Genomic DNA, 24,742 nt, shown 5'->3' with positions numbered 1-24,742 from the left:
AGTAAGATTCCTACCAAGTTTTCAATTCATAGGATTTAAATTTTCATTTAATGTTTATATCAAAACATACCTAGAATACATTTCACAAGAATATTGGGTCCAGTTATTTTTGGCCTGCACTTCGGTAACTTATCCTAGCATACAATGGCCACTCTGTTTTCTTAGCTCTACAGTTTCTTTGTGCACTATTTCTTGAACATGGGCCTCATTTTCTAACTTTGCTGAGATGAAAAAAAAATGTTAATTTCGGCAACAGCTTAATATCTCTTCATAGATTTATAGCCCAGACTTTTGTAAAAATAGGTTGCTAAGACACAGAGGTGGACTTAGGTATTTGTTGAAAATTTTGTTTTAGAGAACATGAAGGACGAATGAGGTTCCTGAAGACCCCCTTTCTCAGCCGTGCCTTACTAAACAAGGGGCAGGTTAATGACTCCAGATGATGATTCTTAAAAGCGCTGTCAACGATGGCACTGACATTGAAATGGAGTAACGGATCTGAATTGCGGTATGAACAAGGGTTACTTTACAGTCTTACTCTCGAATTGATTTAGAATCAGTACCTCTTTAATCTGCAGCTCCTCTATTAGTGGTTTATTATAGAGTGGCTTTTATGAAAATTTCGATCTAATCGCTAGTCAGAAATATATGATTTAGTCACTCTATTTTACAGAAAGTGCTTTAAACTTTTTAATATAAACTCAATATACACAGTAGGCTGATAAATTAATGAGACGGTTCACAGAAGTCAGACTTGAAAATCAGTATGCTATTTTATTAGCTATAACTCCTTTTTTTCAAAGATGGGAGATAAATGTAAGCTTCATTTTAGAAGTCACATTATACACAATTTTAACATAATGGAAAAAAACCTCCATCTTAGATAGCCAAAAATTAACATTTGCAAGGCAATTTATAGTTTCCAAAGAGCTTTTTTCATCAATTATCTCAGAAAACTGAATAACGATGTGATTATTAAAGGTTAATTAAGCAAATACTTGTGGAGTAATTGGGAGGTAATCTATTTCTAATTTAACAGGTCAATCAGGGGTATTTAGGAAATATTTTTTCTGGTTAATAACTCTAACCAAAACAAGATATTTAAATGGTTTCCCTAGTGGAAAACAATAAGCGTGTGTTTGCTCTTTTAAGCCAATTGTTTCATGGAAACTGGAAGAAGGGAAGGCTCCCAATTTCACTCTTGTAATGAGGTTTCTGAGCTCTTCATTCCCCATGTCAATCCACAATTTATACTGTTTATTTTGGAACTCTGGAATAAAATAAAATATGAAGTGACAAGAGCGAGAAGGCACGGTAGGGGGTTGTTAGAAAAAAAATAGTCTTTCTTGCAGGACACAACGCATTTTGGATACTGACTGTACACAGAAGGGAGAATACAAATCCAACTCCTATTAACAACCTAACATGACTCAGTGAAGAACCAGTTGAGAAGAGTATGGGCACGCTCATCTGCAGTGAACTACAGACACCTTTCTCCTAACTTATGGGTATCTCGATCTCTAGTAGTACCAAGTGCTTGAAAAGTCAATACCCGGGTGCTCCGGGTTTACTGTCCAGAGACTTTGATTCCCAGGTACGAAAAATACAAAGTGACCGTCCAGGGCCTATGTAAAAGGCTGCAGTGACTGCAGAGAATTAGCTCCGGGGAGAGTCACGGGGTTGGGTCCCGGCCTGGGCACCCGATGGAGGAGTGGTCTCCCCGCACCTTTGTCTGAGCCAGGGCCGAGTGTCACGGCAGGGACGTGGGTCTCCGTGGTCCAGGCGGGTCGGGTACCACCCTAGAGGAAGCCGGAGGTCGGCACGGTGCCGCCAGGCCCCCTCCCACGGGAACCGCGCCAGGTCCCCAGCCAGAGCCGGGCGGCTCGCTATTGTTTTTGGCGAGCACAGAAATCCGTGCGCCGACCCTCTGCGCACCCAGGTTTCCTCCCGGAGGCCATTCGGTTTCCTCTGAGGCCCTATATAGAGGCCCGGAGCAGAGAGGTGCGCGCAGGCTCGCGGCTCTGCCTCAGGTCTCCGCACCCTTTGAAGCCGCCCGCGGAGGTGAGGGGAAATCTCTCCCTCGGATTAGGAGCGGGAGGCGGGAGGACAGAAGGCGGGTCGCTTCTCCGGGGTTTCCCTGACGCCAGCAGCAGCTGCAGCAGCAGCAGCGCCCGGCGCGCGCGCTCCGCGCCCGTGCCCGGCTCCGGAGAGCAACGCGGGGGGAGGGGAGCGGGCCCGCCGCCTGCCCCTGCGCCAGCTCGGCTCCACAGCCGCGGCTGCCCGCGAAGCGACCGCGGGGATTGGAGCCCGGCAGGCCGCGGGGCGCAAAGAGGGAGCCGGCGGGGAGGGGGAAGGCGCGCGTGCGCGGCTGTGCGCGTGCGCGGCCCGGCGCGCTCCGGCGCCCGCCCCCCACCCTGCGGTCTCCGCCCCCCTCGCTCTACGGTGAGGAGCCCGAGTCGGCGGCGGGTGGCGGCGCCTGGAACCTGGAGAGACCGAGCCACCCCCCCAGCTCTCGCCCGGAATGTACTGACTCCCCTTCTCTGCTCTCCTCTCCGCCCCGCTGCAGGACGGAGGCGTCCCGGAGTCTTTCCCCTTGGGCGCGCGAGGGGGCCGCGCGGGCTGGCCGGGCTGGGCCGGGCTGGAGCCGAGCCTACGGCGCAGAGACCGGCTGAGGCGCGCTGAGGGAAGGGCGCGAGCGCTCCGCGGCGCTGTCGCCGCCGCCGCCGCCGCTCGCGGGGCAGAGATGGCGGCAGAGCGCGAAGCCAGGCGACTCCTCAGCACCTCCTCCTCCCGGCGCTGCTGCCCCACACCGCTGCTGCTGTTGCTCTTGCTGCCGCGACTGCTGCTGTCCGGCGCCGCGGCCGTGAGGAGCCGCTCCCCGCCGCAGTCCGCAGGTAAGTGGGGCCGGGCCCGGGACTCCGTGGGGGCTGGGGCGCGGCACCGGCTCCCGCGGCCGCTGCGGTGGGGGTTTTTGTTGTTGTTTAGGATCCAGAGGGGAGCATGCGGGAACTTCTCCGTCTCGGCTCCGGTTGCTGAAAGCGGAGCGGGCAGGAGGGGCCCTTGCCGGGGAAGGGGCGCCTCCGGGGTCGGGCCCGGAGCTCTGGGGGTCCAGTTCAGTGCTTTGTACCGAGAGGCAGGTTCACCCCTCGCCTCTTTCCCCTCCCCCAGGCTCATCCCACTTGTAAGAGTGGGACATTCTTGTGCTCACACAAGCACCAGTAGAGGCCACTACACACCTCATTAAATAAACAATCGTACAGCCAATTCATTAATTTTCAGGCAAGGATGGAGGAGGGGGCTTGAACTCTTTCTTTATTTATATTTTGGCCTGGCCACGGGTTGCCCAGCGCCTGAAGTCCAGGGAAGCACTGTTGGATCTCGAGGGACTCTTCGCTCAGTGATTGGAGCCCGAGTCTTCCGGAGAGGGGGGTGCCAAGGGGCACACTTGCCCCTTGGTGATCAGTGGTGTTGACTTAGCTATGAGAACGCCTTGGAGAGCGGCTCCAAGTGATTCTGTGGAGCAGTGCTTCCGTTATGAAACGCCTCTTTGCTGGGGATTTCAACTATGTTTCAGTGTTGCCCACTCTTAACCTATGAAGAATTTCAGGCATCGGATTTTTAAATAAATACTTGTCTATTGTCTTTAAATGGCAGTATAAACATAGATGCTTTCAGCCTCTTGTGTGTGTATGTGTGTGTGTGTGTGTGTGTGTGTGTGTGTGTGTGTGTTTTACGTAGTACCGGAATCACCTGCATTCTTACTTATTTAAGGGAGTCAGTCCGAGCCTCTGATAGTTGAGGAGCAGGACTCAACAGTTGAAGGGCAAATTGACCTGTGCTTTGCTAACCTTATTTGCCTAAGGTGGTGAGCCATACAACTTGACAACTTCCATGAGATTTAAATTTTTACAACTGAAGGTCGCCTGATGGAATGCAGTGGCAATTTGTAGTTCCTAAACCAAAAACTTGTTTTCCTTTGATAATTATGAAATCATTAAAAATCATGTCGCAGTATGATTTGACTGATAAACTCTGGAATTCTGCATCGTGTGTATATGTACATAGATTCTGACTTGCCGGTGTTAAAAGAAAAGTTTTAAATCCACACCAGTATGTATTATCTAAACGGGTAAACAACGGTGTTTAAATTGGATCATTGATGTTGTGATACGCACTTGTACAAAGTTTTGGGGACAGTTTTCAGACTTGAAATGCAGGAATGGGCAAGAGAAATGTGGCAATTTTGGAAAACAAGTTTTTCTTCCTCTCTTTAATGTCCTATAGAGGTTTCTATGGAGCTCATCATGTGTGTATTTGAGGTTGTAGCTGGAGTTTATGTTTAAAGTTTTTGCAATGATGAGGTGCAACACATTTGTTTTTTTATGAGTTTTCAGTGTGGTGTATAAGGGAAGACAGCTACTCAACTACTAATTACATAGTTGAGTGATTGTGACACGTACCGCAGAGGAGACTAGGTTTTGAAAACGTGTGTTGGGGTGATTTACCTAGCCAGTGTCAGGGTTTCTCAGATTTGAGGTGGTGGTGGGGTAGAGGGAAGAAAGCTCACAGCTAATTAGTCGTTCAGCAGAGCCTAGAGCACAGGTCTGGTTCTCCCTGATAGGCCTTCTTATTCTCCTTTCAAAAGATTTTTGTTAACCCCTCTGTCTCATTCCAAAAATGAACAAAAAAATCACTGCAGTGAGCGGGGGTAGTCTGTTCTGTCATGAGCTGTGGGAGAGATGGAGGGGATGGGGAACTGAGTAAGCAGTTGCTGGATCAAGCTGTCTCTAATCAGATACCATTTGCCAGCGTTGTACTTATTTACTTATTTTTGAAGCATGATAGACTTCACTTTTGGTAGGGGAGTGAGGATGTTCAGTATTAAGTAGAGAAAAATAAGGGAAATGAGTGTTTTACATTTTAGGGTAGACATTTGGACACATGGAAGAAGAGAAAAAAGCAAATGAAGAGATCATGCTAGAAAATGGTTAGTGGTGAGGAAATGAATCCGTACGCACACAGGTTTTGGGAAGGGAGGGCTGGTCACTGAGAAGATTTGTAGTGACCCTTGGGGAAGATGGATTGACTGGGCACCCCGTGAATTGCGAATGTTCTCCCATGAGAGTAGACATTCTTCATAGAGGACCACAGGTTCCGACAGGCAGTTACTTGATGTGACACATTACTGCATAAGGTGGTCTGTTTCTGTTTTTAGCGTCTCTTAGAAAACCCTGCTTCACATTTAGAGTAATGTTCACCCTGCTCTTGAATTTAGCTCTCCTTTGCCTTCGTCAGCACCAACCTGTATCACTTGACTTAGTATTTGTTTTTTTCTTGTTTTTTCTTTTTCATGTTTTTCTTTTACTCACTCCAATACTGATTTCTAACATTTGTCTCATTCTCTTCTGTCTTTGATTTTTGCCAGTAAGCTAATGACTCTCCTAGTCCTCCCCTACTTCCCCCTTGGTAGCTTCATTGGTGCAGGTCCAAAGGTAGACTCACCTTCATTCCTCTTCCCCCATCCCTTTTTCTCAGTGGTAAAGAACGAGTCCCTGGCCAGGGCTCTGACATTGTTAGAATGATTGCATGGATTTGTCTTGTTTTACCTGTCTTAGCCATGAGTGTCCATGCCCTCTCCCAAGTTAGGATCTAGAAAACCTTACTCTGTTTGACCTTTACCTCCTAGGAATTTCTTCTGTTTGTACCTTTTCATCTGTATCCATACCTGAATTAGCAATAGTGGCACTGTAATAAATCTATCTCAACTGTTACCTCTAGAGGTGCGATTTCCTATTACAATAATCTTTCTGAAATATATTTCTAGGTGTGGAACACTCAGTTAAAATGTCTTATTCGTAGTAAGTGTCCTGTAGTGTCTTGTAGTCTAACTGCTTTGGGATAGAGATGGGAGATCCTCTGTGTTCTGTAACAGTCCCCAACAATCCCAATTTAAATTAGTCTCTTCTCCTCACTCTTCTAGGTACCTTTTGTTCTCCCACTCCAGATTAATTGCTGAGCTTTGTGCCTTCAGGCCTTTGCACAGGCTGTTCTTTTTTCCGTGTTAAAGCCAAATCCCACTTCTTTAACTCCTATCTTATCAGAAACCTCCCCCCCCCATTGGCTTCTCCCCCAGAGAGTCAATGGTTGCCATTCTCCGTGTTCCTGTAGCTTTTAAAATACTTTTCTTTGTCTTGTATTATTTATTTTCTTGTCAACTTTTGCTATTCTTAACCTCTTGAGGGTTGGTACATTCTTATTCACTTTTCATCCTTGGCAACCTGAAGCGTAGGTTGCTCACTGGTTAGTTGTTAACTTGTCCCACGCTAAGAAGCCTCAGTTGACAAAAATGCTGCCATCAGATTGGCCTGTAGGCAAGCCTGTGGGGTAAGAAAGCAAGCTGAGCAAGCCAGGAGGAGCAAGTCAGTAAGCAGCACTCCTCCATGGTCTCTGCTTTTGTTTCTGACTCCAGGTTCTTGCCTTGAGTTCATGCCCTGGTTTCTCTAGGTGATAGATTGTGACTTGGAAGTTGTAAGATGAAATTAATTCTTTCCTCCCCGAGTTGTATTTCGTCATGGTGTTTATTATAGTAATAGAAAGTAAACTAGGAAACGAGAAAACCAGAGTTTGTTTCATTGTGCCTAGCTGCTTTTGAACTCCTGGGCTATAGAGCATAAATATGGTTCCTTTATGGTTTGTTTTGTTTTGTTTTGTTTTGTTTTTTTTTTTTGGTTTTTCGAGACAGGGTTTCTCTGTAGCTTTGGTGCCTGTCCTGGAACTAGCTCTTGTAGACCAGGCTGGCCTCGAACTCCCAGAGATCCGCCTGCCTCTGCCTCCCAAGTGCTGGGATTAAAGGTGTGCGCCACCACGGCCCGGCTTCCTTTATGTTTTTGATGACAGATTCTTGTATAGGATATCCATGTGTGACAGTTGTCCCGTTCCCTCTCCTCCCCTCTTCAGCCACTCTTCATGGATTTTCTAACCCTTTAATGAGCTTGGATCATCCTCTTAGATATGCTACCATTTTATCAGTTGTGTCATTTTTTTGGAAGGATACACGGCTTTTCCAGAGTTGTTATAAAAAAGATTTGATGTTCTGCTCTGCCTGTCTGCTGGGACAAGGTACAAGAGAGGTCGTATATTTCTGGGGTGAATGCACAGGTGAGATAAGAAATGTGCTCCTTAGCAAGTTGTCTGAAAATTAATACATTATGTGGGACGAAGAAAGGGTTTTCATGTGGAGGCAAGGATTTAAGGGTATGACTCATGATTCTACAATTATACATATATCTGTAAACTGGGGACTACAGGCAGGCAAGAACAATTCCTTTCATACCTAACTGGATTTCCATGAGATGTAAAGTTGCTTATAAAATATTATATATGTATAGAATAGTTTTTTTTAATTTATTGATTCTTTGTAGATTTCACATCATTTATTTCTATCCCATTTATCTCCCTGTCCCCTCTCATCCATTCTCTGCCCTTGCAATCTCCCCCCAAAAGTGTAACATGAGGGGCTGCTTGTTGGGGTTTCTGTCCCACCTGATGCCCCAGCCGTTTAGTCCCAGAGAAAATCACACAGAGATCTCCATAAGTTATAAAACTGATTGGCCCGTTAGCTCAGTCTTCTTATTAGCTCTTATCACTTATATTAATCCATTATCCTTATCTATGTTAACCTCATGGCTCAGTACCTTTTTCAGCGGGTAGGTTACATCTTGATTCTTCCGTGGTCTGGGCAGGAACTGGAGAGAAATGGGCTTCCTCCTTCCCAGCATCCTCTTTTTCTCATCACCCTGCCTCTACTCTCTGTCTGGTTGACTTGCTGCCTGGCCAATCAGCATTTATTTAAAATATGATTGACAGAATACAGACAATTCTCCGCACCACAAAAGAAGACCAAATTTAAAAGAAAAATGGAAAACAAGATGAAACAAAGAAACCAAACAAAGGAAAAGAGAGAGAGAAGAATCTTACCATGGAAACTATAATATGGCCAATGTAGAATAGTTTTACTATTTTTCAGCTTTAGAAATAAAGTGTGGTTCAGTTTTTACTTTTAAAGATTTATTTTCTTTCTCTCTCTGTTTCTCTCTGTCCCCCCCCTCTCTGTGTGTGTATGTGTGTGTGTGCACGCGTGACAGAGTGTGTTAATATATGCAGTTATCTGTAGAGGCTAGAAGAATGTATTGGATCACCTGGACTTAGACTTACAGGCAGGTGTGAGCTGCTCATTGTGGGTTCTGGGAATCAAATTTGGGTCCTGCAGCAGAACAATACATGCTCTTAACAGTTGAACCATCTTTGTAGCCCCCTGAGTTCGATATTTGAAAGTATAGTTTTTTCATTTGTCTCAGTTGATTATTGTTAGTTTTGCCTTTTTATTTTCTCTACATCAAGGAAAAAAAATTTTCTGATGTAGAGAAAATAAAATGTCAATACATCTCTTTTATGGAGGCCCTGTGTAATAGTCTACCCAAATATTTTGCTAATTGATTTTCATGCCTTTAGTGAAGTGTGGGTACCATACTACATTGGCATTCATAATAGAATAGTAGGAGCAATGACTAGAAGTGAGAATGACCAGTCAGAGAGCTGGTGAGATGAATTTGGTTTAAGCTAGGAAACACTGTCAAGTGAAATACAATTTTAATATAGAGGCCAAATTTTGGATTAATTTACAGTAAAGAATATTTTCAGCCAGGCAGTGGTGGCACACGCCTTTAATCCCAGCACTCAGGAGGCAAAGGCAGGCAGATCTCTGTGAGTTCGAGACCAGCCTGTTCTACGAGAGCTAGTTCCAGGACAGGCTCCAAAGCTACAGAGAAACCCTGTTTCGAAAAACCAAAACCATAAAGAGTATTTTCATTAAAAACATTGTATATGAGACCCTCACTAGTCAAATACTGTTATATTTCTTTTTTCTTTTTCTTTGTTCTTTTTTTTTTTCAAGACAGACCGGCCTGCTATATTTCTTTGTAGTTGCTGTCTATTATATGGCTCATTCTTTTACTTAATAACTGTGAACTATGTTGTTTGATCAAAATCCTGCCACTTGAATTCTTTGGACATGATGAACTGTCCCTTTAAACTGTGAGCCAAAATAAATCCTTTCTCCAATAAGTTGCTTTGCCTTGCTGTGTTATCACAGGCATCAGGAAAAGAAACTAAGGGTTCAGTCACTCTAGAACAGTACTGTTAACATTAGGAATAATATCTCTTAAGCAGCCCACTACGGGGATGTAGCCAAAGGCCCTGAGTTAAACCTGTAAGTACCACAGTAACAAACAAAACAACAAAAACCAATGGCCTACATTTACAACTTTTTCAAGATTTTTTTACCTTTAATTGTGAATATTTCATATTAAATGTTTTTTATTTTAATTGCAGATGTCATAGTCTGTTTTCTGTGTTCGCTGAAGGGTGGAGCTAGTTAATAGGTAATCTGGAATCCTCCAGCTGTGTACTTCTACAGTTAGTCTTCAGTATAAAATTGAGTGGTGGCTTCATCTCAGCTGAATGACCTATGTAGTTCTAGTATTTGAAAACTGGAGGTTTCTGTTTTGAATGTGCAAATTAACCTTCTGTCATTCTGTAAGGCTTACTTTAATTATATATCTTTTCCAGGTATAAAGTAACATTATGATTGGGAAAATCTGTTCATTGCTTATAAACGATTGTATGTGATTTCATTTTATATGTGTAAAAATAGCTTCAGGGCCGAGTTCATAAAACAGAAGTTCAGTGTTAAGTAATTGTGAAGCATTTTAAGTTACAGTATTACCAGAAATAATAGCTGCTTACTCTCAGGCTTGGAACAGACATGCTTGGAGTGTAAAATAAGTTGATGAGGTTACAGAGCTGGCTGGAATGAGCAAGTTTTGCTTCTTCTAAAGGTGTGGTTGTGTTTTATATTAAATTTTATATTAATTTAAATGTTTTTGAGACAGGGTCTTTTAATAAAGCCTATACTGACCTTAGGCTTGTGATCTTCTGCCCTAGGGTTCTGAGTACTGGGATTATAGACATGCCTGTATTACCATGTCTAGTTTTGTTGTAATGAAATCAGTACTTGAATAATGCTTCATAAGGAGTTAGCATCTGGGTAGTCTGTAGATAAGATTGTATGTTTTTACTTTTCTTTAAAATACCATTAGACATAACCTTTGAAATGGATAGCAAGGATTTTAAATTTAATTTTTCATTCAGACACTTCTACTACCAGATCTTAAGTTTTAAATAATTTTGGCTTGTGGCAGACACTTTTTTTTTTGTTTTGTTTTGTTTTTTCGAGACAGGGTTTCTCTGTGGCTTTGGAGCCTGTCCTGGAACTAGCTCTGTAGACCAGGCTGGTCTCGAACTCACAGAGATCCGCCTGCCTCTGCCTCCCGAGTGCTGGGATTAAAGGCGTGCGCCACCACCGCCCGGCTGGCAGACACATTTTTGAGGGCTAATTATAAAGCCACACACTTTGGAGATAGATAGTTAAGGTGAAATGGATGTATTTTCTGTCCTCAGGATGCCTTGGGTCTAATAGCTGAGATAAAATGGGTAATAGGTGACTGTGCGTTGGTGGCGCACATCTTTATTCCCAGCGCTTGGGAGGCAGAGGAAAGCCAAACTTTTTGAGTTCAAAGCCAGCCTAGTCTAATCAGAGAAACCCCATTTTGAACCACAAGCAAAAACTTGATTTGGAGCAAACATCATTACTGCTATAGGTGGAAAGCATTCTGGAATCTTGTCAGTGCTCATCAAGTAATAGTGCAGCTTTCCCTGATAATTCTGGATCTGGACTTTTAGAGTAGTCCTACTTAGTTTATGAAGCCAGTAGACAGGAGCTCTTAAGAGTGAGTTATTTTTCATTTCCTCAGAGTGATCCTGGAAGATTTACGTGAATGAGGATGCCATAATAAAGTCATTTGGAGTTCAACTGCTACAATGTCTTCTGGATTATGTATCTCTGTATAGATAGTGTGCCTGCAGTGTGTGTGTGTGTGTGTGTGTGTGTGTGCGTGTGTGTGTGTGCGCGCATGCTGTTTGTACTTGGAATTAAACTTGTAGTCCTGAAGATTGGATGCTAGGCAAGTATTCTTACCACTGAACTACAGCCTGAGCCTTTCTTCTGTAAATCTGAGACAGGTTGTTCTTTTTTGTTTGTTTGTTTTGTTTTGCTTTCAGTGCTGATTATTAGTTGACAGTAGTTGGTAAAAACTTACTGAGGATTCCTGAGCAGAGCGAATTTTAAAAACGACGCTACATAGAAACTGAATAGAGAATGTTTGTTTTTCTCTTGTGGAATGAATGAATTAAAAAAAGTCAATGTGCATTTGCATATATAAGGTATAGTTAAGAAAATGTTATTATAGTTAACAATTAAGGAATAGAATAATGATTTGTAAACTTCATATATAATTATTAAGTTATGATATAACTAAATAAATTAAAATTTGAGCATCTTGTTAATTAATTCTTGATAGGGACTGTTAATTTTAAATTTGTATATTTGATTCAATGGATTGTGTACAGAAATGTTTTGATGATGGCCTCCTTTATTAATAGCACCAGAACTATATGGAACTCAGCCTTTATGTACCTTAATGTAACTGAAGAAGAGGAATAAGGGAATTTTTGAAGTCCCTGCATCAAGAAAGTTCCTCAGTCTTGGAGGTCTCCCTTCTGAGAACACTTTTATTATAAGCACTTTTAATAAACAGGATAATCTAGTTTCTGAGTCCATAGCTTACCAGAGGTAGGTGGAAGGATTGTCTTGGATGCTCTTGACCACTGGAGGTTGTGATAGTTGCAGTTAAGGAGATTTTAAACAAGCACAAGAACACAAACTCTTCCCATAAACAGAAGTAATTGTCTCGACAAAATTGAAGAAAATCTCCTTTTCTGTTCATTAATACTACTGGGTACTATTTGTCCCTTGCTTTCGCTTTACCCTTTCAGATTATGTAGATTATATATATATGCTGGCTGCCTGGGAGGAGACATCTTCCCTCAGAAATCTCCAGTGTGACATGTGAGGTTGGAATGACTTGAAAGTGAATAGTAGAGGTGGTACTCCTTTTTCCTCTTGCCATGGCATTTATTTTTATGAACAGCATTGCTAAACCTGATTGCTAATTGGAATTCTATTTTTTGTGTAAAGTTAATTGTTGATTTGACTCTAATTTTTTTTAAATTATAAAATTTCGAGTGAATGTGTAAAGTAAAATGTGAAATTATACTCCAAACCTCCTCAGAGGTCATCATTTTTTATAATATAGATTTTTATATTGAGTATGTATAATTAAATACTTAAACAATATATCTTAAACAAAAATGACAAGTTGGATTATGCTGCCCATACTGTGTATCAGCTTGTTTTAGGTCCTTTTTCTTTGTGAGTGCATGCAAATGTGCCACAGTGATTTAGATAGCCATATAGTATTTTGTTGATACAGCCTACATAACTAGTTGTCTTTTGATGCCCCTAAATTTTTGATTGCTAACAAATGATATAATGAGACTACTTTTTGAGGATGTCTTTATGTTCATGTGCCTATATACATCAAATAGTTGTGGAACTCTGAGGTAGGAGGGCATTTATATTAATTTGAAAATGATCTTTGATTTTGTTTTTATGTGAGTGTATATTAATTTTTGGTAGTTATTTGCAAATTATTTGCCTAAAAGATGATTTTTTTTTTTTTTTTTTGGTTTTTCAAGACAGGGTTTCTCTGTAGCTTTGGTGCCTGTCCCGGAACTAGCTCTTGTAGACTAGGCTGGTCTCGAACTCCCAGAGATCCGCCTGCCTCTGTCTCCCGAGTGCTAGGATTAAAGGCGTGCGCCACCACCGCCCGGCTAAAAGATGATTCTTAACAACAAATGAGAGTGTCTGTTTCTTCACACCCTTGCCGATAAATTATTCATCCAGACTTACTAGTTTTTACCAACTTGACAGATGAAAGCAGAAGTGTCTCTGTGTATTTATTTATTTTGTAGGGTGTATGGGAGTGTTGCTACACATGTGCTTTGGTGCTTGTGTGGACGTCAGAGGAAAGCCTCGGGTATTTGTCTTATTCTTCTCGCCTGCCTGCTGTAGGATTTCTTTATTGTTTGAGCTGTATATGCCAGGCTGGATGGCCTGTGGGCTTCTTGTTTTCCATCTTGCCTAAGGTGCCATGGGGTTAACAGATGTGTACTACTACATCTTCCTGGTTTTGTTGATTTTGAGGATTCAAAATCAGGTCTGAGTGCTTTCACAGAAGTGCTTTCCCCCAAAACTATCTTCTCAGCCCTTATTTTTACATTTACTAATAGAATTAGCATCTTCTCAGGTTTTACTTGATAGTTTATACTATTTTCTGAAATTATCTGCCTTTTGTTCACATTTTCCTCTCTGCTTTTTTGAGTTCAGTGGTAATACTGTAGTACCTTTGTTACAAAGGAGTTGGAGTTCCAGTTTGGGTTCTTAGTGCTGCCACCCATCATGATGTGTGATGTATCAAATGGCTCTGTGCTACAGTCAGCACTAATCTGTTAGCTGAATGAACTTTTCTTTATAAGCCACCCAGCTTCAGTATTTCATTATCATGATATTAAATGGACTAATACAGAGGGGTAGGGTACAATTTTCCATTTAGGAGACTTTCAGCGTAAATTGTCAGCAGGATGTATTTATAACTGTATTACGGAACTGGAGATCTGGAAGAGGTATTGGCTGGAAATGTATGTCCACGAATTATTAGAGAGTGATGATCATAGTTCATATCAATAAAATATATCTACTTGGAAAGGGGGGAAAACCCAACCTACAGCAAAGATTTAGGGACTTATATTGGAGTTGGGTTTACAAAGGAAGGAAAATGCCCTATGTTTGCAGAAGATATTGGTACCAAAGCTAGGTAAGTACCCAGAATAAGAGCTGTGTAAGACAAAGAGCTTTATTTCGCCTACAAGATAGTTTTTTGAGCAACATCCAAGTAGATAAATGGAATAGTGCTAAGGTAACTTTGGTCCTTTTAAAAACTCTTTAGTCACAGCTGTGGCCCCAAAGTTAGAGTGCTAGGCAAGGAGAGAGAGGCTTCTAAGGACTATTCTGGATAATTCTTTACTGTAAATGACAATTACAGTAACTTACCACTCACCCTGTTTTGCTGAGGTATGCTATGAGTTGATATATATCCATGTTTAAAGCAGAGCCTGGCTTATCTTAATTGTCCATTGAACATAAACTGTTATCATTCTTGTTTTGTTGTTCTGTACTAGATTGAGAGGAGAGTCTAAAAGACATGAAAATTAGATAATGCTGATGTATCTTGGCTTATTGTTTTGTCTCTCATGGTTAAATTATTTTTACCTAAAGTAGATATATGCTGTGTATATATTCTCTGTATTTAGTGTATTTTTCCTTTGTTTTTTTGTGAACATATTTTAGGGTAGGAAAAGTTTCTTCTTTCGTTGCTTGTACTTTAATTTCTTTCTGGAATTCCAAAGGTAAATGTCACCCTCCCTTCTCTGTGGTACTTTATTTCTCATTTTATTGTGTCAATGTTTTATATTTGGAGACAATGTTGCAATGCATACACAATTATAACTGTTTTCCTAGTGAGTGAATGCATTGCTAGGAATTTATTAATGTATCTTTCAGTTGTTTTAATTAAGATTTATTTTTATTTTATGTCTATGAATGTAAGTGCACTACATGTGTGGTTAGTGCCTACAGAGGCCAGAAGAGGTTGCTGGATTCTAACTGAAGTTACAGGTGATTGTGAATCACAGTTTGGATGCTGGGAACTGAACCATGTTCTCTGCAAGAGCAAAAGTATTCTTAACTGCTTAACTGGAGCCATCTTGTCAGCTCCTCTCAGCTCTTTTTTAGTGTTAAATATTTATATTTGTTTTCAGACCTTATTCAGTCTTGAACATATATATATATATGTGTGTGTGTGTGTGTGTGTATACACATGCTCTATATGCTGTATGTATATGCTGTATATATAGTACATGTTATGTTTTTATTTTCTAAAGTCAATTTGTCTTTTTACTAGATCACGAGTAATGTAACCATCGATGTATTTAACCTTTAATCTTTTATTTCATTATTTAGTTTTCCTTATTCATTGTGTCTTGTTTCTGGATTTTCGTCCATCATATATATATATATATATATATATATATATATATATATATATATATATGTTTGTGTGTGTGTGTATTGTGTGATGTGTTTTGATCTGTTTTTGCACATACATGTGTGTGGTATATATGTGGAAGTTATAGGATAACTTTTGTGGTTCTGTCCTTCCACCTTCATTTGTCTTCTGAGGATCAAATTCAGGTTGCCAGGATTGCACTGCAAGCTTTTACTGGAATAAACCATTTCTCTAGTCCCTTTTTCTTCTTTCATGTGGTTCTTTTTAGTTAGCCGTTCTCCTTTGTAATAGCCAATTTTACTTCTTTTACTCTTTGTTTCAGTGCTTCCAAAAACATGTTTAACTTGTACTTTATATACAAAAGTGAGGATCATTGGGCCTACCTAGGCCACTAAACCTGGTTTAGTGAGAGACTCTGAAATATTCAGAGAAATTAGGCAGAGATTGATAGACCTTGACACCTTCTTTTGGTATCCATGAACCCAGGACATCTTCACAAATGTGTGTATAGATACCAAACACACACACACATCAATTTAGCTCACTTCAACCTGTTTAAACAGTAGTCTTTAGAATGTGCTAATTATATTTATGTATAACCAGTAACGACTGGTGACCGACATGAATTTGTAGACTAATGATAGAAAATAGCAAATGGAGAGGATACCCCTTCCTACACTGTTGTTTAATTCACCACGCCAACAAATCTCTTCCTGTAGCCTACTAAGCTTTTTCTTTAATTAAGTACCTGATTTACACAGCAGATTTCATTCATTTGAGGATTCAATCCTTATTTAAACAGATAAGGGTAGCAGCACAGACTTGGTTAAGATACATTGTAAATACAACCAGAATGTGACCTGGGGCAGTTCATTTTTAGACTGTTCTGTTCAGAAAGTGAGCACCTTTGTAAGCAATTTCTAGTTATTCATAGCCTGATTATCTAGTTTGTTTGTCTTCAGATTATGAAATCCTCTTGTTTCTCACTCCACTTAGATCTATTCTCCTGGCCAGTTTAGATTATTCTAAACTTAAATAAGATAAGGCAAAGAAAGGCAGAAGATGTAGATAAAAGTTGCTTCTGTTTGTTTCTTTCCTTCTAATATTGAGTTTCTGTGCTTGTTTGGAGTGTCAAAAATGGCCACTATCTATTATTTAGTGCAATAAAATGAGTTCTTGATGTGATGATCTTGATGAGGATACCCTCATGTTATTTAGATTATGGGGCCATTTAACAGTACAGGCAGATGAAATTCTGTTCTCCTGTTTGAACTAGTGTAGGCACATGGTACCCACAGCTCTCCCAACATCCCCTATCTCCATTCTTTTGAAATTCCATGCATTTGAAATACAGCTGGTAGGACTGGGATAAGAGGCCAAATGGAGATGTCAGTTACACGCCATTCTAGGTAGCAGCCGTAGCTTTTTATCTTTATTATCCGCAGGGCCTACTACATTGCCTGACATGTCTTCAGAAATACTTTGTTTTATAAAGACATTTTTTTCTTTTCAGTGCTGGAGATTGTGCCAAGAGTCTTGTGTTTGCCAGGCAAGCCTCTAACACTGAGCTACTTTCTTAGTCCTTAACATTTTGTTTTTGAATGAAAGACTAACTCAAAATTCCAGTCATAGGAAGAACCATTTGAGTCTTTTTCTGCCTTTATAGAAAGATCAGGTTTATGTTCATGACCAATTACTTAAGTTCTAATGGATTGTTTGGCTTAATTATGCTTTAGATAATACAAAGAGGTAAGTAAATATAATATAAAATAAATGCAATATGAAATATTATCTAATATTAAATATTATATGTTAAGTAAAATGTAATATAAAATAAACCCCAGAAAACAGCTTCCTGACAAACACCCATTATTGGGCAAGGGGTAGGGATTGTGCGGTAGTGTGTGTTTTGTTTTCTTTTGTGCTGTAGCATATACTGAACCATGTAAGACATAGTTTTGTCCTCAAGGAACTTGTGTAATATAATGTAAGAATTACCATCAATACATTGCATGATAAAATGCCAAATAAGTTGTATACTTTCCCAAGCATTAGCTTTATAAAATTAAAACAATTAATGCTCAGTGCCCATCATTAGAAAGGTATGCAGTTTTCAGTTCTTCAAGACTGTATGAACAGAATGAGTTGGGGAAACTGTCTAGAGTACACATTGATAATTTATCTCCTTTTGACTTAGAGGAGTGTGAGCTTCTTAGTATAAATTATATGAATGGTGAGACCGTTGGTAATTTCTTTGATATCAGATTATGTCATGTCATCAGCTAAGAGTTTTTTTCAAGTCAGTTAAGTTTATTAGTACTGGCCTGTTATGGAATTATGTAGTAACACTCGTGTGTGCATGCATGCGTGCATATGTGTGAGTGTGTGTATGTAACTAACTAACACTACCGTTTTTAAAAACTGTTGGGGGACATCTGTTTATTCCTTGTTCAGCCCTGTCCTTGGGATGTTACAGATTGCAAAGGATAAGTACCTTCATTGTGTTCTGTGTATATTTCTAACTTGCCTTTCCTTAACATGTTCTCAGTAAGCTCCAAAGCACTCCTTTCCTTCTGATGATTGTTTTCCTCCTTACAAGGAAGGTCAGTCTCTCATGTTTATTTTGCTGTTGGTATGACTGCCTTTTCCTCCTCTCATAACTTTTCTCGGATTTAGAGGATCGTGTTTTGGTCTATAGGACAACTGTGTTTTATTAGCTCTTTGTTCCCTCTTCAGGTCATGTTATAGGATAGGAGATAGTATCTGGGAAAGAACTTAGCTTTCAGAAATGCAGAAACTTTTTTTTTTGTAAGGATTAAGAAAGAAAAATTTGGTAGGATAAATGACATCTAATTTCTTACATCAGCAGAGCAAGTTTAGAGTCACATTATCAGCCTGCCATAACTTCATTTTCATTGGCTGCATTAAAAAAATAAACTACCAGTTATAGTCTTTGCTCTCCTCAGTGTTGGGAGTATAAAGACTTATTCACAGAGAAGAGGACATGACTCGGTAGGTACAAAGGCACATATCTGAATGAATGAAGCTCTGCCCAGCCAAGTGACTTGCCCTGGTTTGAGATGCAGCACTCGACAGCTTCAAGTAGTTCATTTTCTCAGAGGGAAAATTCCATGTTTATTAAAAACTGTTGTGATTCTCCAATGAGAAATATCCTGCGACTTATTTCTTTATCCATTAAGCATTTATTGAGTAGCTACTGTTTGCAAAGCACTGTGCTACGTGATTAGAGAAATAAAAATTAATTTAATATGTAAAAATAATCATAATGCTGTGTATAATGTGATAATGGGTACTGTAAAAGGAGTGCACAGTGCTTTGACAATTAAAAGTAGACATTTCTTTTTGACAGGGCAAGTCAGTGTAAACTTTCTGGGGATTGTAGAATTTGAGCAAGTCCTGTAGGCCACACCAAGAAGTGGTTCTTTTTTTTTTTTTTAATTGACTTATTGAACTCTATGTTTTTATCTGCTCCCCTCCCTGCCTCTCCCCTTCCCCCTTCAACCCTCTTCCCCCATGCTCCCAATTTACTCAGGAGATCTTGTCTTTTCCTACTTCCCATGTAGATTAGATCTATGTAAGTCTCTCTTAGTGTCCTACAAACTACAATCCCCCAGAACCTAGACAACAACAAGGTTTTAGGAACAGTAGAATCCTGTGCAGTGACATGGATAGCTACCAGTTATGTATTTGTTCTCTGTTTCTTTGTATTAAGGTACAGTTGGTTGTAGTTTCCATGTTTTGTTTTGCGAATTCTTTTCAACTTGCTAGTAGCACTGGACACTTCTAGAGTTGGAGAGGGGAGATCTTAGACTAGTTGGTTAACTACTCTGTGTTTCATTTCTCATGTGTAAAGTACTATGTGCCAGAGACTGTGGAAGAGTGGTGGCTTACATCAGTAAATTAAGCACTTGGGAGGCAGAGCCAGGACAATTGCTACAGGTCTGAAGCCAGCCTGGTGTCTGCATAGTGAGTTTCAGGCTAGCAGGGCTATGGAAGAGACTGTCTCTTTGTTTTGTTTGTTTTTAGTGTGTGTTACATATGATAAGTCATTTATTGGTTATATCCCCAGTAAGTGATAAGTAAGAATTTGAAACCGGGCCAGTATTACAAATTACTAAACTATGGTTTTCTCTCCTAGAATTCCTTTGATCTCCAAAGTGCATTAGCTCTTGTCCCATTTGTTTAGTTAAAGCTGCTTCCCCTCTTCTAAGGAGATAGAAAAGCAGCTCTTTTCTAATCTTTGCTGTGGCATAGTGTTCTAACAAATTTTGTTTTAAACTATTACTGATACTGGTTATTTACTGTGCTACCCTTTGCTCCAAAGAACAGAGATTTTACAGTGAAAAGTTGGCAGGCATTGTAAGCTGTTTTGTCATACAGTAGACCTGAGGTTGTTACCCTAGGAATAAATATTATGTGCTTAAAGAAATAATACTGGAGTTAAAACCTACAAGATACTTTCTTTAAATCTTTTTCCCTGGAAGATAATAACAATGTATTTTTTGTTATCAAGTAAAATTGCTAAGTTTACTCATGAATCTTTTAGGACTATTCAGTGAGATATTGAAATATAGGCATAGTTGAGGTGTAAATACAGATTATAAATTACTGGTAAAATTTCAAAATATATCAGTGGTTTTATTTATTTTGCAGTTTGCCAGTTAGAGAAAATATTGTAATTTAAATGTCTCCCTTTGTTTTGTATTCTGTATATTTGTTATAAAATTCACATGGATTTGATTTGGTGTCAGCTGTTGTGTGTGTGTGAGTCCCTACTTTTGTAGTCTGGGCTGGCCTTCAGCTTTCTATGTACAAGAGGATGGCCTTGAAATGCCTGATCCTTCACCTCATTATTCTGGGATTATAGGTGTGTATCACCACACCTGTTTTTATGGTGCTGGGATTGAATTGAGCGCTTATACTTGTTAGACAAGTGAGCACAACTGAGCTACAGCCTTAGTCTCCCATGTGTATTTTTAATTTGTATTTTTGTTCATATGCTCAGTTAAACAACTGTTAGTGGAAATAACCTTTTCTGTGAGCTTCTGCTATTGTTAAATAGTTTCCTTTCAAAAGGCAACTGTTAGTGTTGGAGCTACAAAGATTGAATAAATTTCCTGAGAGGAAACGATAATAAAATATTCAGGAAGTTGTTAGGAAACAAGTACTTATGTTCTTGTTCATTCAGATAAGCTGCTGAGACCTTTTGAGTATATCAAAATAGTTTGTATTACTGGAAGTAATGAAAGATTTGGTGACTTCCAGTAGTTGGAGACGTTGTTATAGAATATTAGAATATAGAATGCATAAATGAAAGAATTTCTTGCAGCTGTTTGAATGAGTCCCTCCCTCTTTTTTTCTTTGAGGGTTTTGTTTGTTTGTTTTTGTTTTCAGAGAAAAATGTGAGAGCTTTCTGAAGTCAATAACCCACTGGGGAACCTGTTCTTGGAGAGTGCTACAATAGCTGGTGGGTGGCCTTGCACTCCAGGGGTGTGAAACAAACTAGTATATGACCAGTTTCTCTTCCCCGTGCTTTGCTTTCTGGTTACCTCTTGGTAGTTTGCCTTACTCTCTGATTTTCCATTTTGCTCTCATATCTTTGTCACTGTAACTAACTAGCCTCTGTTTTTCCTTTTTGAATGGAATTGTTGTACTTGTTTGTAACAAGCTGAATTTAGTTTGCTTTTTCTTCTCCGTTCATGTCAGATAGATAGTTTTACTGTAGTGATAAGCTCTGGTTCATGTCAGATAGTTTTACTGTAGTGATAAGCTCTGGATCCATCACTTGGATGGGCCTCTTCTGGAACCTGTGTGAGTCCCCAATGCTGTACTTAGTATAGTTAGATTTTACAACTGTATTCTTCAAACCCTGCAAATCAGCCCTGGTTTGTGGTATAGGTTAGGTGTGTTTTCTTTTCCCATTCATTCTTGTTTTTAATGTGTTTTTAGATTTGTTTTATTCATATGAGTGCTTTTCCTGCATGTATACCTGTGTACCAGATTCATACCTGGAAGTGGTGAGCCTCCATGTGGGTGCTGGGAATTGAACCCAGGTCCTTCACAGGAACAAATGCTCTTAACCTCTGAACCAACTCTCCAGCCTGGTGATTGTTTATTCGTTCGTTCCTCCCTTCTTTCCTTCCGTCCTTCTTTCCTAGTGCTCTTAACCACTGGGTCATCTCTCCAGCCCTCCGGATATTGGTTTCTAAATGTAGCTGAGGAAGGTTTGGTAAAGACTATTAGGAAGTAAGCACTAACCAGAAAGCTGAGCAATTGACTATAGAGCATTAGTTCTCAACCCCTTTGAGGAGGGGTCAAACTATCCTTTCACAGGAGTCGCCTAAGACCACAGAAAACCACAGATATTTAGCACAGTTACAGTTATGAGGTGGCAACAAAAATAGTTTTATGGTTTGGGTCACTACAACATGAGGGACTATATACAAGGGTCATAGCATTAGGAAGGTTGAGAACCACTCTATTTACAGAGTGTGGAGTGGCCAGGGATCCTTTTCCTGGCACCAGGGCCACATCTGCTTCTTCTGAAACGGTCAAGAAGGGTAGGGGATTTGGGATGACCATTATATATAACTGTATTTTAAAATTGCATTTGTTATGTTTTCTTTAAAGATAGTTGGGTATTCTGCATACCTAGAAACTTTCATTTCCAGTTAAAGTCTAATATTCCCAGAGCCAGCTGTATCTAGCCTGTGGTTAGCTAGTTCAGTTTCAAAAAAAATGCTTACAATTATTTAGTTTTTCCTAAAATTCTTTCTGATTGGCCTAATAACATTTCTAGAAAGTTGTATGGATCTGCCACCTGGTGGTGAAATTGTATAGCAAATCCTAACTTATTGAATTTTAATAATACTTAAACTCTACTTAAGATATGTGGCATTTTCTTCTCCCCTTTTTTTAGTTGAGATATTGAAATGTAGGTATAGTTGATGTGTAAATGCAGATTGTAAGTGTACTGGTTATTTTCAAAATATATCATTGGTTTTATTTATTTTGCATTTTACCAATTAGAGAAAATATTGTAGTTTAAATGTCTCCCTTTAGGTGGGGGTTCCTTGGACTTCCCACAGGACAGGGAACCCTGATTGCTTTTTGGGCTGAGGGGAGGGAGACTTAATTGGGGGAGGGGGAAGGAAATGGGAGGCGGTGGCGGGGAAGAGACAGAAATCTTTAATAAATAAATAAATTAAAAAAATTCTAGAGATAAAAAAAATAAATGTCTCCCTTTGTTTTGTGTTGCTAGGGTTAAGAGGTAATTTTTGAAATGTCCTTTTTGTTGTTATTCTTTTCCTTTTGCTCAACATGGTGTTTTAGGGATATAACCATATCGCTACAAACACATCTAGTTAAGTTACTGCTCAGTGCTTCATAGTCAAGTCTTATTTCCTAGGTTCATTCTAACTCACACTACCTCAGATATACTTGCAGTGGAAATTCTTTGCCATGAATCCCTTTGTAAATCCTAGAATGGAGTTTTAAATCACATGATATAAATATAATGTAATTTTGTCAGTTATGACCTGTTTTTTTTTTTTTTTTTTTTTTTTTTTTTTTTTTTTTTTTTTTTTTTTTTTTTTTTTTTTTTTTTGGTTTTTCGAGACAGGGTTTCTCTGTGGTTTTGGAGCCTGTCCTGGAACTAGCTCTTGTAGACCAGGCTGGTCTCGAACTCACAGAGATACGCCAGCCTCTGCCTCCCGAGTGCCGGGATTAAAGGCGTTGACCTGTTTTTTTTTTTTAAAGAGTGTTTGTGCTAGTTTGTAATAGCACCAAGATAGTTACCATCTCCTGTCTATGCCAAGAGTTGACAGTACTTACTGTTCTTAATTCTGCCATCTAACAATTAGTATAAAGAGTTACTTCCGTGTTGGTTGAATTTGCATTTCTGATTGCTAGCGAGTTTTGCAGTGATTGCAGTTTTCTGTATTTCCGTGATGCTATCCCATATTCATTTCTGGTACAGGTTTCTAGTCTCAATACTTTATAGCTCTTTGTTCCTGATACCGTTCTTGTTTGCAGACACAGTAAGTGATTTTCCTTTGTCATGTATTTCCTTATTTTGCCTATAGTCTCCTTTGAAGAAAAAACTTTGACTTTCCTGTTTGAACCCATTGATTTTTCTCATTTTAAAATTTATTTTAATTGATAAAACATTTATCATGTGTAACATGCTTTCAGATATGTATGTATTAGGGAATGTTTTTAAGCTAACATACTCATTAATTCACATATTTCTTTGAAGTAAGTAACCCACTCTGTTAGTGTTTTGAGACTATAATACAGTATTTGTTTGTCTGTCATTGACTTATTTTACATAACGTGTTATCTCAGAAAGAAAAACAGCTTCTCTTTCCCTGCTTCCCCCTCTTCCTTGCTGACCTCAAACTCAGTATGCTTCTGACTCAGCCTCCCACGTGCTGGGATTGCAGGTATGTTCCAACTATGCCTAGTGGATTTTTCTTTTCCTTTTAAAGAGCAAGTGTGCTTAGCTAGCATGTAGAGACCCTAGGGTCAGAATCTTTCAACACATGCATTCATATTCTCTTTTTCAAATCATATTCTGTTGTGTCTGAACCATGTTTTCCTTACCCTTTCATCTGTGATAGGCACTTAGATGGTTCCATATTGGCTATTGAGTGTGGCCGTGTCTTTGACACATTGATTTAATTTTCTTGAGTACAGATTGGGATTGCTGGTAGTTTTAATTGAGTATTCCCCATAGTTTTCTGTAACAACTTTACAGTCCATTATTTACTAAACTTTACTTTTTGTGCTTTCTTGTACTTAGTGACTATAAATCTTCCTACTATCTTGTTAGCAACGTAGATTTCACATTTGCATAATACATATTGCTGAGTATCTGCTGTATATCAGGCATGGATGTGGAACTTGTGAGTCAGATACAGAGTCTCCAGCTGACTGATGGAGCAACGGATCCATTGGATGAGTCATGCTGATTAGGAAATCCAGATGATGAAGTGTGCACTTGCATTTGTCCTTATCCATCGTCAAATAAAAAAATCCACAACAGAACTAGAAGGACGGTTAGCTTTATATCCTCTTTCCCAATTCATGTCTGTGACCTGCATTTAGTTCTTCTCCATCCCTAATAGTTACACTTCCTTATTCTCTTTTCTCCCTCTTCTGCTGTACCCAGATGTACATTGGTTTTTATATATACATGCATATGAGAACATGCTTGTTTTTTTTTCCTTTTCTGGGATTGTATGACCTTGTTTAATATATATTCTTAGTCTGTTCATTTTCCTGAAACTTTTGTGATTACATTTTTATTTAGAGCTAAATAGTATTCCATTTTATCTATCTATCTATCTATCTATCTATCTATCTATCTATCTATCTATCATCTATCTATACATTTCCATTATCCATTTATCTGTTGGACAACTGTATTGATTCCAGTTCCTTGTTATATATAATGAATAAAGCAACTATAAACATAGGGATGCAAATGTCTCTATGGTAGAGTATGGAGTTCTGTGGCATATGCCCAGAAGTGAAACAGCTAGGTTATATAATAGTTCTATTTCTAATTTTTTATT

At 39.5% G+C, this 24,742-nt stretch overlaps 1 protein-coding gene across 8 annotated transcripts in view; it reads left to right on the top strand.

Annotated features, from left to right (window-relative positions):
- Positions 1–2,044: 2,044 nt before the first annotated feature.
- The window catches only part of Neo1 (neogenin 1), a 167,425-nt gene continuing 144,727 nt past the window's right edge, over positions 2,045–24,742 (top strand). For 5 of the 8 annotated variants that reach the window (XM_005369494.3, XM_005369492.3, XM_026777205.1 and 2 more), the window contains exon 1: positions 2,419–2,894. In XM_005369494.3, the coding sequence (XP_005369551.1) occupies positions 2,744–2,894 (151 nt within the window). In that variant the 5' untranslated portion in view covers positions 2,419–2,743. Of the gene's footprint in view, positions 2,062–2,418; positions 2,895–24,742 lie in introns of those variants that run through there. The other 3 variants (XM_005369493.3, XM_005369491.3, XM_005369490.3) reach the window with 2 other exon arrangements.

This window comes from Microtus ochrogaster, unplaced genomic scaffold, assembly GCF_000317375.1.
Source record: "Microtus ochrogaster isolate Prairie Vole_2 unplaced genomic scaffold, MicOch1.0 UNK49, whole genome shotgun sequence".
Taxonomy (NCBI): domain Eukaryota; kingdom Metazoa; phylum Chordata; class Mammalia; order Rodentia; family Cricetidae; genus Microtus; species Microtus ochrogaster.
This window is presented reverse-complemented; position numbering and strand designations above follow the sequence as displayed.